Source organism: Hyperoodon ampullatus, assembly GCF_949752795.1.
Source record: "Hyperoodon ampullatus genome assembly, chromosome: 3".
In the NCBI taxonomy this organism is placed as follows: domain Eukaryota; kingdom Metazoa; phylum Chordata; class Mammalia; order Artiodactyla; family Ziphiidae; genus Hyperoodon; species Hyperoodon ampullatus.
Window position 1 is genome coordinate 103,909,964 of NC_136916.1, and position 16,282 is coordinate 103,926,245.

The 16,282-nt window shown below is 37.2% G+C and overlaps 1 protein-coding gene across 1 annotated transcript; it reads right to left on the reverse strand.

The window, feature by feature from the left end:
- Positions 1-2,796: 2,796 nt before the first annotated feature.
- On the reverse strand, positions 2,797-10,323 carry CCNB1IP1 (cyclin B1 interacting protein 1; the record flags this gene model as incomplete). The annotated part of the gene is made up of 3 exons (XM_079699409.1): positions 2,797-2,999; positions 4,775-5,108; positions 10,027-10,323. 3 exons carry the CDS (start codon positions 10,321-10,323, stop codon positions 2,797-2,799), a joined length of 834 nt encoding a protein of 277 aa, XP_079555535.1.
- Between the last annotated feature and the right edge of the window lie 5,959 nt (positions 10,324-16,282).

Here is a 16,282-nt window from a genome sequence, read left to right on the forward strand (position 1 = left end):
GCGTCGCTCCAAACCTAATTAACCCAATGCCTATAGCCTCAAAGGAAATGGTCTGCAATCACTTTCGAATTCATAAACTTGTTTTTTTTCCAAATCCTGTAAACAAAATGTTCTCAGATTGAGTGCATACATATTATTGTTTCGAATCTTCCTATTTATTTATACCAAGATTATAATACCCCAAAAAAGAAAACAAGCTAAGACAGTGGATGCCTGTGTTGTTAAGTTTAAAATTTTGCAGGAAATGTAGTACAATGGTAAGGTAACTTATCTGAATGTTTTCCAGGCCTTACAGTGATTTTCTATACATGAGGAATTTTATGATTTTGAACACACTATCCTAATAAATCTACTGTACTTGGGATGGTATTAAGAAAGCCATCACTAATACACTAATAGTATATGTATTAGTACACTAATAATGCTTATATATTGATAGACTTTATCCCCAAGGGTATTTAAAAAAACAATGTCTCTGGAGAGGGAAATAGGGGGACTGAGAGTTGCCTAGGCAAAGAACATTCTTTTCACTGTGTACACTTTTGAATGTTTTATCATGTACATGTATTACCTATTCAAAAACAAACATAATTTTTATTTAAAAATTTTTTTAATATATTTATTTATTTTTGGCTGCATTGGGTCTTCATTGCTGCACGCGGGTTTCTCTAGCCGCAGTGAGTGGGGGCTGCTCTTCGTTGCGGTGCGCGAGCTTCTCATTGCGGTGGCTTCTCTTGTTGTGGAGCACGGGCTCTAGACACACAGGCTCAGTAGTTGTGGCTCACGGGCTCTAGAGCGCAGGCTCGGTAGCTGTGGCATGGGGGCTTAGTTGCTACGCAGCACGTGGATCTTCTCGGACCAGGGCTCGAACCTGTGTCCCCAGGTGGACACAGGTGGATTTTTAACCTCTGTGCTACCAGGGAAGTTCCCAAACATAATTTTTACGTAAAAAAGTATTTGCTTCCACATAGACTATCTCTGAAAGAGACACAAGACACTGGGAACAGTAATTGCTTCCAGGAAGGGGAAGTGAGTGGTTGGGGAATAGGGGTGAAAGGTAGAATTTTCACTCTGTGAATCTTTTTGGTACCTTTTGAATTCATACCATATGAATGTATTAAACTCTTAAATAACTTTTTTTTAGTACCACGTAATAGTCCACCAGAGTTTTTCTTTACTTTTTAGTTTTAATTATAGCTTACTTACACTTCAAACTGATTCTGTGAACCTAACAAAGGAAGAAGCAAAGGTTCAGGGCAGAAATCATGAATGTACAAAAATTATTTCTTCAAATCACTTTTTAACAAAATTTAAAACTTCACAGAGAAGAATAAACTTTGCAATCTATAAAATCTGTGTAATTAGCAATGAAATAGGGAGGGATGTTTTTAAGCTTTTAAGTCAAGATTTTTTTCATCCTCTTTCTCAGACACCATTTTAACTTTGGGGTTCAGTAAAAAATATTTTTGAAGAGATTTTATATTCTATACCCCTAAAGAAGAAAACATTATGCTTGCTATTAAATTATGTAAAGCAAGGGCATTCATTTGCCTTTCTGCAATAACAAAATATAAAATCTCCTCAAATGATTTCAGTATGACTTTTATTACCTAAAAAACAATGGAATTTGGAATTTAGGGTAATTCCATTGTAGTTCCTCCCAAACCAGTAACAATAAATCATAAAATCTAAGAGGTAGAAAAGGCTTTAAGGATAATTTAAATCAATCCCTCACTTTACAGATGTAGAAACAAAGGCCCAGGAAATTTAAACTCAAACGTGCACAACTAACAGATGGAAAAAAAAAAAAACTGGAACCTTGATGTTCTTCCTCCCCAACCAGTATACTTTCAAGTCTTGCCTCTAACAGGATGTAAAGTTACTGAAAGTGTCCTTCAAATTTCTTTCTTGGCTCTACATTTTAAATAAGCTTCCTGTGATAGTAGTCAGAAATGATCACTATTTAATAAAGAAAAACAAGGAATAAATCATCAGAAGTATATTAATTAGTATAATCTCTTGAGATCAACAACACATTGGTAAGTTTTCTGCAGTAGAAGTGCATTCCTAAATAAGTAGACCCAGGGCAACAGCTAGCAAAAGGGTAAAGAAAGTAATTTTATTCTAAAATAAATGCCAAAAAGTCAACTTTATCAATGTGAATTATTTTTAAATAGAAATAGGAACTAAACATACATGCATCAAATTGTATCTTCACTCACTGACATGAGCACACCTCCAACAAGTTAATACATTAATATATACAAATAAATGTACACACCCAAGTAACAAGCTACAGGCTCACTCACTATTTCCTGAAACCAAAATCTTCACATAAACATACTGCCAAATGCAGCAAAAAAACAATGTAAAGGAACATATATATACATGTATGTATAAATACCAGAACCCAAAGTGACATGTAGCCATATAACATAGGTGCTTATATAGTATGTTTAAAAACATGGCCTAGTCAGAAATAGCCCAGACAGAAACAAATGGTGATCTACAAAACACCCAGTAATATTGTAAGCTTTTCACTACCAGTGAAAACTCAACAGTTCACCCTAAAATTGAGTTTAATAAAACGCTTACGCCTTAAAGAATAGAAACAGAAAAGGAAACCTGATTCTAAAGCCACCCACCACTGCCACTGAATCTCTTATAAGTTGAAAATGTGAAGACAACTTCGAAGACAATACAAACACAGAGAGGGTGGTGACTCCTATCTAAAACAAAGATTATTTACTAAATGAAATCACTGAAAGTAAACAGAGAAACATTCTGTAAGATGAACTAAATTCTTTTTACTTTAAAGGCCCTGCTAGAGACTTGCTGCTGCTCTAATTCATTACTTGGGGAGGCAAAACTAAAAAAGCTGTTGGTGGGTTCAGGTGCTGTGGGAGAACCCACAAAAAATGGTCTGAACTGAAAATCTCCATCTCCACCACCCCGATTTCGAACTGGTGTACTGTCCAAAGGAAACTTGGAGTTGTTCCCTAGGAGAAAAATAAGGGAAGAACTTAAGCATCTATTTCCTTACAGATCTTTTGGAACAAAAAGACAAAGTCATTCAATAAATATTGTAACAGAACTCAACTCCTATGAGATGGATAAAACATAAAGCTTGGATAAAGAAAAGGACTATGACGGTCCCCTACCCTGACCACAGTATATATACCATACCTTCTTCTGTGTGCAGTTTCCAATGATAGCCATTATCTCATCACCAAAAGTAATTTAACACAATGAAATACTTTAGTAGAGCTAGAATTTATAGTACCACAATTTCATTCATTATCTATTAATCTACATCAAAGGAATATCATATGTATTCGTGTGTGTGTGTAAACTTTTGTTTAAGAACAAATCTTTTTTTAGGATTTCCATAAACACTCTGGAAAACATATGACAACCATGAAAACCTGGCACATATTTATGACCCGAGATCAATTAGAATAGCCTTAAGAAAAATTGTACAATAGATCTAATAAAATAAGCATTTAACAACTTCCACTGAACACATCCTTGGCTTTAGTTACATAACTAAAGGAGAACGTTGACTATATCTGCTTCAAGCCAACAATGGTAGCAAGAGGTAAAAGTATTAGAAAGGTAAGTGTGCACAAAAAGAGGAACAGGTAAGAACTGGTGAAAATGAAAGAAATCGAAATAAATGTGGACAGTGACAAGGAAAAAATAAGAACACCTATAATGCCCACAAACAATAATACTTTGATTGACTAAATTATAGGATTAACTGAAAGTTAAGAAGAAACTTATTTTTGTTTCGATTCTCATATCTGATATTTTTCATCTCATTACTTCATGCCTTTTCTAGGACATCCTTCCCCACAATAAAATTCAAAAAATGAGGTTTTATAAAAATCCAGCTCAAGAATTTTTACTTTTTTGTGTGCCAAAATTTATTAATAGCATAGTAAAAATTATTGGATTCTGTTATATCAAGAGTAGTAAAAAGGGGAGAACTCAGGAAGAGATATGATATTCATTGCATCTGACAAGGCATCTAATAAGCAGAAAAGCTAGACTGTACATTTCCATGGGGCAGAAATTCTATCTGGATAATCCTTATATACTCATTGCCTAAGATTATGCCTAGTAGCCTGGCACATGAATCATGTTTGGTAAATATTTGATGAATGTCTGAATGAATAAACAGAAGAACAAACAAACCAAACAACCAAAAATAACTTAAGAACTGTACAATCAGTATTGTCATGTGAAAGAAACTAAAACATGGCCTTCTCAGAGGATAGCAAATACTTAAGAGTGTGGGCTCTGAAGATAGCTCTGTGACCTTGACCAATTTACTTAAACTTTCTGTTCCTCAGTTTTCTCATTTGTAAAATAGGGATGATGATAATAACACCTACCTCATAAAGTTTTGAAAATAACACAAATACATGTAAGGTTATAACAGTCTCTAGCACTTAGTAAGGAATCATTAAATGGCAGCTAATATTATTATTATTACTGCAACTAAATAGCTTTTCATTTGAAGTGGCAATTTGCAACTTTAATTTTGGAATTATTTACTCTCTGTTCAAATAAATTGAAGATGTAACTTAAATGTAAGCAAATAAAATAGATAAAAGTAATGATGGGCAGGTTGACATGCAGATGAAGAACTTAGAGCCTACTACTACTCTAGGTCTCTGGAGTCTCCACTAACTGCTTGGAATTATGCAAGGCAGTGTGAAAAATCACTGATTTAAAGAACAGATATTGGATATTACATGTCATTTCTTACCTAATGGGAAGCCAAAAACACCAGACTGTGCAATCATAGATGGTTCAAGGGTACCATCTTGGTTAGCAATAGTGATATTTCGTAGCCTAAGGCTATCATAAAGGCCTTGGAGCTTTTGATACTGGCGATTTCTCTCCATAAGTTTCTCAGAGATGTCACTGAACTTTTTCTTGTATTCTTCTAGCACTTTCTTCATGGAGGTGACCTCCCCTTTCATAGAGGTCAATTCTATATCCTTGCTCTGTATTTGCTGAGTATATATCTTCTCCAACTGTTTCAGATGGCCCTCAGCCTTGCTGAAATTGTATTCTTGATAGAGACGCTCCTGGTGTACCTGTCCCAAGACAGAAAAGAAAGATTTAAGGTAATAAATGCAAAGTTGTATATTTTAACTTTATATTGATACAAACACAGAAAGAAAAGAAAGACACACATACTGAGATGTTATTACTTTAAAGTTTAGAACGAGGTTAAGAAGCAATTAGGATGTACAATAGGATGGTTATTATAGAAAATAATATGCCATGTCACTAAATGCATAGAAAAAAAATTTGGAGGAATATTCTCAAACCACTACCAGACTACCAAAAAGTATTTGTTTAACCTTAACATGTGACATGTAGCCCAAAGGTTTCTAATATATAATACTATATTTCAAGTAATCCATAGTGTGGATAACAGATTATAAGATAGCCCCCAATTATCCCTGCCTCCTAGTACTTACATCCTCCCCTTGAGTGTGGACAGGACCTGTGATTAGAATACAGGAAAAATGACAGGATATGACTTCATCAGTACATTACATAAGAATATAGGGTTTGTCTTACTAGCACACTCTCTCTCTCTCTTGCTGGATTTGTGGAAGCAAGAGGCCAAATTGGAAAGGCCAACAGGCAAGTAACTAAGAGCAGCCTCTGGGCAATAGCCAGCAAAATACTGAGGTCACAGTGACTTTAAGCATAGACTTTACAACCTTCACAAAAATTAACTCGAAACTGATTACATATCTACATGTAAAACACCAAAACCATAAAATTCCTATAAGTTAACATAGGAGAAAATCTAAACGACCTTGGGTTTGGTGGTGACTTTTTAGATAAAATACCAAAGGCACAATCTATAAAAGAAATAACTGACAAGCTAGACTTCATTAAAATTAAAAATTTCTGTTCTGCAAAAGACAATGTCAAGAGAATAAAAAGACAAGCCACAGACTAAGAGAAAATATTTGCAAAAGACACATCTGATAAGGTATGTCCAAAATATTTTCAAAAGACACATCTCATTAAGAACTCTTAAAACTCAACAATAAGAAAACAACCCAATTTTAAAAAATGGGCCAAAGACCTTAATAGACACTTCACCAAAGAAGATATACAGATGACAAAAAAGCATATGAAAAGATGCTCCACATCATATGTAATCAGGGAAATGTAAATTAAAACAATGAGATACGACTACATACCTATTAGAATGACACAAATTCAGAACACTAACAACCCCAAATGCTGTCAAGATGTAGAGCAAAAGGAACTCTTTTATTGCTGGTAGGAATGCAAAATGTTATCACCACTTAGGAAGATAGCTTGGCAGTTTCTTACAAAAGTAAACATACTCTTGCCATACAATCCAGCAATTGTGCTCTTTAGTATTTACCCAAAGGAGCTGAAAATGTATGTTCTGCATACAGATATGTGTAGCAGTTTTATTCATAATTACCAAAAGATGGAAGCAATCAAGATGTCCTTTAGCAGGTGAATGGATAAATCTAACAATGGAATTCAATTCAACACTAAAAAGAAATGCACACTATCAAGCCATGAAAAAACATGGAGGAAACAAATTCATATTAGTAAGGGAAAGAAGCCAATATGAAAAGGCTACAAACTGTATTATTCCAATTATATGACAGTCTGGAAAAGGCAAAACTGTGAGACAGTAAAACTATCAGTGGTTGCCAGGAGTTGGTGGTAAGGAGAGATGAACAGGTGGTGCACAGAGGATTTTTAGGGCAGTGAAGCTACTCTGTATGACACCGTCATAGTGCATACACATCATTATATATTTGTCCGAACTCATGGAATGTACAACCCAAAGAGAGAATCCTAATATAAACAATGGACTTTGGTGGGAGATAGTGATGTGTCAATGTGAGTTCATGATTTGTAACAAATGTACCACTCTGGTGGGGGGTGTTGATAACGGGGAGGCTGTGCATGTGTGGGGACAGGGCATATAGGAAAACTCTGCACCTTCCTCTCAAATTTGCTGTGAACCTAAAACTGCTTTAAAAATAAAGTCCATTAAAGAGAATAAAAATGAGGCCCTCAGTCTGATAGTTCATTAGAAAGTGAATGCTGCCAACAACCACATGAGCTTCGAAGCAGATCCTTCTCCAGTCAAGATTCAGATGAAACTGCAGCCCTTGTCAACACCTTGACTGCAGCCTTGTGAGACCCTGAGCAGAATCCATGCGTAGACTCTTGATCCACAGAAACTGAGATAATAAACGTGTGTTGTTTTTAGGCCACTAAATTTGCTTTTTAAGCCACTAAACTTGTTATACATCAATAGACAACTACTACACACAGAAACCAATTTTGGCTTATCTTTGGATTCACTGTCTTTTACATATTGACAGAAAGTGAAATATGACCACTCTTTTTTTTAACCATTTTTTAATTTGCCCATTCTATATAGTTTGATGTAACTCTACCAAGTCTGGGTTACCTGTCCCTATAATGTCATCCCATAGCACTTTCTACTTCCCTTATCATTATCGGCATGAAAAACGTGTTGTAAATGTCTGGGTTTTTTCTTTATCTTTATCACCACTAAACTGTAGCTTCCTTGAAGCTCCTTATATATTGTTCATTACTGTATACCTAGCACCTAAGATGGTGCATGAGATATAAGTGTTTCCTGACATTCAAAAAACTATATGTTGAAAAAATATATATATATATATATAAAATGACTAATAGGAAAAAAGTGAATAAATGAAGTAGAGAAAAATCATTTCTGGCTACTAATTCATTCACTGGTTTCCACCACATTTGAAAAGATAAGAACAATACAACATGTTCATGTTCAATCAATACTACCCCCTCCAAATTGGAATCTACTTTAAGACAGAATGTCTATTCATTCAGTCAATAAGTATTTACTGAGACTTAAGACCAGTAATGATGGTCACTGAGGACCCAGAGAAATACAGGAATCAAAACTTGACCTAAAGAGCTCTCCTAACTAGAGAAGATGAACAAATATATAAATAATTACAATACAGGATAAATAATACAACAAAGGTAAGCATAAGAAGATACAGGGTCATGTAAGAGGAACACCTTACCTAGAAAAATATAATGATAATATTTACTTGACAGATGACAAATAGAACCTTTAAGAAGCATTATTATAAATGCATATACAAGATATAACAATATACTCAAGGACATGATAAAAGTTCTCCACAGGAAGGCCTTTCTAAGAAGAAGCCAAAGGCAGAAATCAAAAAGGGAAAGAAAAAAGTATGTGAATTTGAAGATAAAAATGCTCATCACAGCATTTTTTAGAATAACTTACAAACAAATTATGATACAATCCAATCATTAAAATTATGATTACATCAAATACACAAAAATTTTAAACTCTGTATGTCAACAAAATCAATGAAGACTAATAAAAAATAAGTGGAAAAAAATTTCTAGCAACATCTGAGTTAAGTATATGTATAGATAGAATTCTTTCTAATCAGTAGGGAAAAAACTACAGCAACTAAAAAAACAAACTGAAACCGGCAATTAATAAAAGAAAAATACATTAAAAATACAAGAAAATGTGTTCATCTAAAAGTCATCCAAGAAATGAATATTCAGAGAGCAATAAGATTCTATTTTACCCATATCTAATTGGTGAGTAGAAAGTATGGAGAACAAGCACCCTCCTACACTTCTTAAGGGAACACAAATTGACATGATCTAACTGGTGGGCAACTTAAAAATACTACAATTTTTAAAACTTTGACATGTTTAAATCCACTTTCAGGAATTTAAACTTAGCAAAATATTAAGGATATGAATTTAATGATAACTGCTCATCACAGCATTTTTTAATAATGGAAATAAATTATGATATATTATGACCATTAAAATTATGATTATAGAATGGTTAATTTTTAAATATTTAATAAAATACTCATAACAGGCATAATATATTATCAATTTACCTGGCCACTGAAACAGTGTCTGTGGTATTACCCTATTTTTGTACAGACAAAATATATATATTATTTTGCCTATATACAAAATATATAGACCTTATTTATTTATTTATTTATTTATTTATACATACGCAGAAAAAGTCTAGTAGGGACTTGCTGGTGGTCCAGCGGTTAAGACTCCACACTCCCAATGCAGGGGGCCGGGCCCAGGGAATTAGATCCCGCATGCCACAACTTAAAGAGCCCGCATGCCACAACTAAAGAGCCCACATGGGGCTCCCCTGGTGGCACAGTGGTTACGAATCTGCCTACCAATGCAGGGAACACAGGTTCGAGCCCTGATCCAGGAAGATCCCACATGCCACGGAGCAACTAAGCCCGTGTGCCACAACTACTGAGCCTGTGCGCCGCAACTACCGAGCCGACGTGCCACAACTACTGAAGCCCACGCGCCTAGAGCCTGTGCTCCACAACAAGAGAAGCCACTGCAATGAGAAGCCCGCGCACTGCAACAAAGAGTTGCCCCTGCTCGCCACAACTAGAGAAAGCCGTGCGCAGCAAAGACCCAACGCAGTCAAAAATAAATAAATTAAATAAATAAATTTTAAAAAAATAAATAAATAAAAAATAAAGATCCCGCATGCTGCAATGAAGATCCTGAATGCGGGAATGAAGATCCCGAGTGCCGCAACTAAGACCCAGAGTAGCCAAATAAGTAAATAAATAAATATTTTAAAAAGAGAGAGAGAGAGAGAGAACACAAAAAAGGAAGAAGTCTAGCAATACACAAACAAAAATATATCAACACTGGTTATCTCTGAGTGATGGAATTATGGATGGTTTTTAATTTTCTTCCTTTTGGATTTTCAACAATAAACATATTACTTTTGAAAAAAAGAAAATTTATTAAAAATAAAGTTTTCCATACATTCATTAAAAAATAAATACAAACACAGCGAAGGTAAAACATTAGAAGCTTTCACATGTGCCTCAAATCATACCCTCCAGAGAAACTAGCCTAAGCACTAACCTGATACGTCCAGAAGGCCAGTGCTCGGGAGCTAATGTCCAACACAATCTCTGGTCGAAGTCCCGCCAATACCATGGCTTTATATTCCTCTGATGGACTGAGCTCTGTGCGGACAATATCTAGCTTTCCAGAAAGAGTACTGTTGCAGGCAGGGCAGATAGCTGGTGAACGACTAAACTCACCACTGCCATGCTGATCACAGAATATATGAGAGCAGGCAGTGACCCATGCATAACCAGAGAGTTTGATGCGACACTTACGATAGTTACAAAGCAGCATGTCTTCACACAAAGACATAATAGATAATAAGGTTTCCAGATGCTGAAAAGAATCCAAAAAAGGGGTAAATGAAAAAGTCAAATTGCAGTAAAATTAAATAAATAGATAAGTAAAACGTTTTTATTCTATTAAGACAAAATAATGTACCTTTTATTAGGCTTTTGTATTTATTATAATAAATATATAATATTGATTTCAGTCACCCAACAATACTGGGTTCCTTCTTTGTGCAAACCACTACCAAGGCCATGAAAAAACTTTTTAAGGAAAAAGTTAAAGACACAGGTGGTTCCGCATCTTACTTACAAGTCAAAAATAATATGTTCATGGAAAAAAGAGGTTTAGGAACATGTACAATGTACAAACAAATAAAAATTAAATTAGTGCTTTTTGCCATTCCTCAATACCTAAACAAAAATCCAAATTTATTACCCATTCATAGTTCGCTAGAATATTTTAGTATCCCTTCTCACACTTGGCAGATATAAAAGTCCAGGCACTGATTTCAGGCATTCTTTAATGCAAAGTATTTTAAGTTACGTTTTTAGGTTTTCATATATGCTGATTCCTCAGATTCTTTACTTGTGCTGCCTTGACTAAAAAAGAGTAGTAATCTGATAGTATTAAATGGAAACTAACCTAATTCATCCAAGTAGTTGACATTATGAAGCCCGAAAATCTATATAAAAGCAGATTTTATCACCAATTAAACAACTCACCTAGAATGCTGCGCTTCTATTTCAAACATTTGAAAAACCATATAAATACAAGTTATTTTTCAATATAGTATTCACTGTTACTGGAGTTTTACTAATCCAAACTAGGCAGCAGTATTCTGAATATACCAAAATTAGTCATATATTGTATAAAATAATAGTAACACACCAATTATACACCAAGGGAAAATGGTCACATTTATGAACTGATAAATTCCGTCAAGAATGTTGCCTTGGTCATAGGGGTGGACAAGGATGCTCCGACACCTTTACCCCAAATGCCCCGGCTGAGGGTGTCTCCACAGGTATAGGCACCTGGCGGCCGGAGTTATGAGGCCTATTTTCCCTTCGGCAGGGCAATATGCCGAGGGGAAGCAGAAGAGATGGAAACAGTTTGGAACCTGAGGCCCTTCTCAGGCAGAGCGAGAAGCGCAGCTCATTCCAAATTTTCCACAAGGTGGGAGAAAGAGCCAATTTTAGTGAGCTGTCCAGGTTACCGAGGACCAAGTTTTGAGGGTTAGACTCACGGAAACTTCAAATTCGCAGCCCGCTTTCCGCGCTCGAAAGAGAAAATACTAACAATACTAATACCAATAAAATATCTAACCGGAGGCGCCCAGGAAAAGCGCGGGAAAACGCCGTTGCCTCCTCAACTCCACGACGAGCGAGGATTCGCCGCGGACGTCGCGACTACGTCTGCGGGCGCATGCGCGGAGTCGCCCGGGAGCCTGCGCGGGGGCGAGCGCCCGGGTTCCCGCCGCTCAGGATCCTGGGACCCGCCGGGCTGTGGTCCTGCACTGTAGGCGGTGCAGCCCCGGGTACGTGCATCTCAGAGAACAAATCTGACTGGGCCTGGCCTAGGTTTCCCACTTGGGAGCCCCGCAGATACTGTCATCGTGTGCTCTTTTCAGCCCTCGACTGGCACAAGAGTGACATCCTAGCTGTCATGGGCCTAACATTTGAGGTCAGAGTAGAGTGCGTACCGTTGAGAAGCTAACAGCCTCTGAATACCCGCAGGTGTTTGTCCTGGGAAAATGTGGGGAGTACCGACTGGGCAACAAAGGCTTTCTAAGTATTTAAGGGAAAAGTCCCCCAAATTGTGTGATACCTATAATTTGACACCTAACACCTCTGTGTTGAGGTGGATTCTGCCATTTTTTTAATCCATCTTGAAATAGACATCTTTCCAGCTTTTCCACATCCTCTATAGAACATTAAAGAACTTTTCTTGATTCAGAGTCTGCATTATGAACATTCATTGCAGCTCTAGGAACGAAGCGATAGGATCGTGTGTCACAGCTGTTTTGAGGTCATCTGCCTGTGTACTTTCCTGGACCTGCTTGTAATTGTTTAAATATCTGTACTGGCCTTATCCTAATGCTGTTAACTGTCACTTTTTCTGTTCTGTGCTTACTGTATGACTTTCTGCTCAATCTATGAGTCTATTAGAATTCATATTAGAAATTAAGCCGAGAGCTTGAGGGGTCCTCAGGATACATGCCTTAATGCTGTCTTTTGTCACCACCTTTCCAGATTATGTGAAACCAGTATGAATTAGTAACAGAAACAACCCAATAAATCAGTAACACAATGGACACTAAGCCCTGCAAACCCCTTTATGGGTTGTGAATCTGTATACTAAACCTTTCTCCTTCAAACAGAAACCTATCCTGATTAAACAACTTTCTGCTCATTTTTTGTCTATTTGCAACTAGTTCATAGTAATCAGGGTCATCTTGGCCTTTGTATACTTTTCCTAAAACATCTTCTGACAGTTTAGAATAGAAACTCAATTCTAGTGGTACAAAATAGGTTTGAAGAAAATTAGGGGTTCATGTGTAAACCATGTAATCCTTAACATGTTCTGGTTATCTGAGCCTTTTGTGCATTTTCTGGTTTTAACTATGCCAAATGTAGAAATATTACTTAAAGTACAATAAAAGGGTATAATCTCATTTCAAGTTATAAACACAAAGCATTCAAATTCTACCAGTACCTAACTTTATGATTCTAGCCAAGTTACCTTTGTGCTGCAGTATGATCCCTTCCTGCTTCTTCATCAATATCGATTCCCCGATGATACTGATTCCCCAAACCTTAGTGTTACCCACACCATTTTCTCTCTAAATCAGTTTCCAATTTCCAACCCATTTAGCTAAAAGCCTGTATGAATTAACACACACACACACCCCACACACATTTTGGGATGGGGGGAGAGAACCTGTTTTGCCAGATAGGAGAAAAGGGGGGTGGCTACAAAGTCTTAATATCCCAGTAGACTGGAACACCAGGAATTGACCTGTTTCTTGGTGGCATGTTGTTGGCAAAACTAGTAAAGTAGTCTTGTTCAGGCTTGAGGCAGAAGCAGGCCTCTGCTCGACCTGTGACCCTGCCTGGACTGCGTGCCTGCTTGCACACCTAACAACTGCTGCTAGCAAATCAAGCGGTGCTTACAATAACAAAGGGAGTGGGTCTTGGAATTTCTTGAGCCCTGGGGACCTGGCCAGTCCCCCACGTTCTGGAAAATCTTGTGACTCACATGGTGAAACCAACAGTATTGTTAAAGTGAATCCAGATATGCATTTTTGCACACAAACTGATGATATCAGTTTGCGGCCTGGAATTATAAATGGAAGCCCCCAGAACTCCAATCTGAAGTCTCACCTGTGGGGTGGATGCACCATCTGGGACCCTTCCTAATTGGGGCTCTAGATTGCTGTCACTCGGGACTTTCCAGCTGCTGTTTGGATCTGGAAGTAGGTGTCGGCCCGATTCGGTGATGTATATCCGGTCATGTTTCTCTAATATCCTTATTCCTTTCCTTCTAATGACTGTATATTAAAATTAAGTTTAATCACCTTTCATTAAATAATTGATTAAAGCTGTTTATTTATGTGAAACAAGTGGTTATTTTGCCAACGAATCCAACAAACCTTAAAACTGAAAGCAGGCTTTCGGCAAAACACGTATCCTGTTCTCTCATGACATAGACAAAACCTTCAATGGCTCATTTCTAAGGTGCTCCTGGGGATGAGACCACTGAAATCAATTAAGGCTGGGATACAGAGACCCATCCACCAAAAAGAGCTCTTTAAAATATTGGTTTTTATTATTAAATATCAAGCTTATCAAAAATGTATGGAGAATGACCACCACTCAGCTTTAATAAACCCAAACCTTTCTCACATTTGATATTTTTAATGAGGTAACAAATTACAGATACAATTGAAGCTTCCCCTGTGTACACCTCAATCCACTTTCCTCTTACCTCTTCAGAGGTAAACTAGCCAGATTTTGGTGTTTATCATTCTCATGCATGCTTTTATACTTTTAATATATGTATGTACATCAAACTTTGTTGTGCATATTCTTTTTTTCTTTTTGTCAGCTTGTGTATTCAGAGCCCAATGGAGAGTGGCTCTTTCTCACATGGGTAAACTTACATCTCAGAATCTCCAGTGAACACCATAACTGCTGTGTAGACTATTTATTTCAAGCTGACCAGTCTATTGTCTCCCTATCACATTTTAATAAGAAGCACAGAATTGTGAAAGGTTGTGGGAAGCATGTAGGGAATTATTAAACTGTTCAGTGACAAAAGGCACTGATGATACCCTGATGCCATCACACTAATCATAGGAATAACACGGCCAGTGGATTGAAGATACTTAAAATCGAACAGACAAGATGCCCCCACTTGAAGAGTGCCAGACTGGGCACAGGTGCCATTTGCTTGTGACACTCCTTTTCCTGTATTTTCGGGACGGACCCACCCTCTTTATGATGGGCACTTCCCTCTTCACCTCTTTACTTTTTTTTTGAATTTTTGAATTTTACTGTATTTTTTTATACAGCAGGTTCTTGTTAGTCACCCATTTTATACACATCAATGTATACATGTCAATCCCAACCGCCCAATTCATCACACCCCCACCCCCACCCCCCCCTTTCCCCCCTTGGTGTCCATACGTTTGTACTCTGCATCTGTGTCTCTATTTCTGTCCGGCAAACCGGTTCATCTGTACCATTTTTCTAGGTTCCACATATATGCGTTAACATATGATATTTGTTTTTCTCTTTCTGACTTACTTCACTCTGTATGACAGTCTCTAGATCCATCCACGTCTCTACAAATGACCCAATTTCGTTCCTTTTTATGGCTGAGTAATATTCCATTGTATATATGTACCACATCTTCTTTATCCATTCATCTGTCGATGGGCATTTAGCTTGCTTCCATGAACTGGCTATTGTAAATAGTGCTGCAATGAACATTGGGGTACATGTGTCTTTTTGAATTATGGTTTTCTCTGGGTATATGCCCAGTAGTGGGATTGCTGGGTCATATGGTAATCCTATTTTTAGTTTTTTAAGGAACCTCCATACTGTTCTCCATAGTGGCTGTATCAATTTACATTCCCACCAACAGTGCAGGAGGGTTCCCTTTCCTCCACACCCTCTCAAGCATTTGTTGTTTGTAGATTTTCTGATGATGCCCATTCTAACTGGTGTCAGGTGATACCTCATTGTAGTTTTGATTTGCATTTCTCTAATAATTAGTGATGTTGAGGAGCTTTTCATGTGCTTCTTGGCCATCTGTATGTCTTCTATGGAGAAATGTCTATTTAGTTCTTCTGCCCATTTTTGCATTGGGTTGTTTTGTTTTTTTTAATATTGAGCTGCATTAGCTGTTCATATATTTTGGAGATTAATCCTTTGTTGATTCATTTGCAAATATTTTCTCCCATTTTGAGGGTTGTCTTTTCGTCTTGTTTATGGTTTCCTTTGCTGTGCAAAAGCTTTGAAGTTTCATTACGTCCCATTTGTTTATTTTTGTTTTTATTTCCATTACTCTAGAAGGTGGATCAAAAAAGATCTTGCTGTGATTTATGTCAGTGTTCTTCCTATGCTTCCCTCTAAGAGTTTTACAGTGTCTGGTTTTACATTTAGGTCTCTAATCCATTTTGAGTTTATTTATTTATTTATTTATTTATTTGCAGTACGCGGGCCTCTCACTGTTGTGGCCTCTCCCGTTGTGGAGCATAGGCTCCAGACGCGCAGGCTCAGCGGCCATAGCTCACGGGCCCAGCCGCTCCACGGCATGTGGGATCCTCCCGGACCGGGGCATGAACCCATGTCCTCTGCATGGGCAGGCGGACTCTCAACCACTGCGCCACCAGGGAAGCCCTAGTTCCAGGCTTTTACAATTAAAAATACGACTGCAATGAACTTTCTGTACATGCCTCCTTGAATACACATGT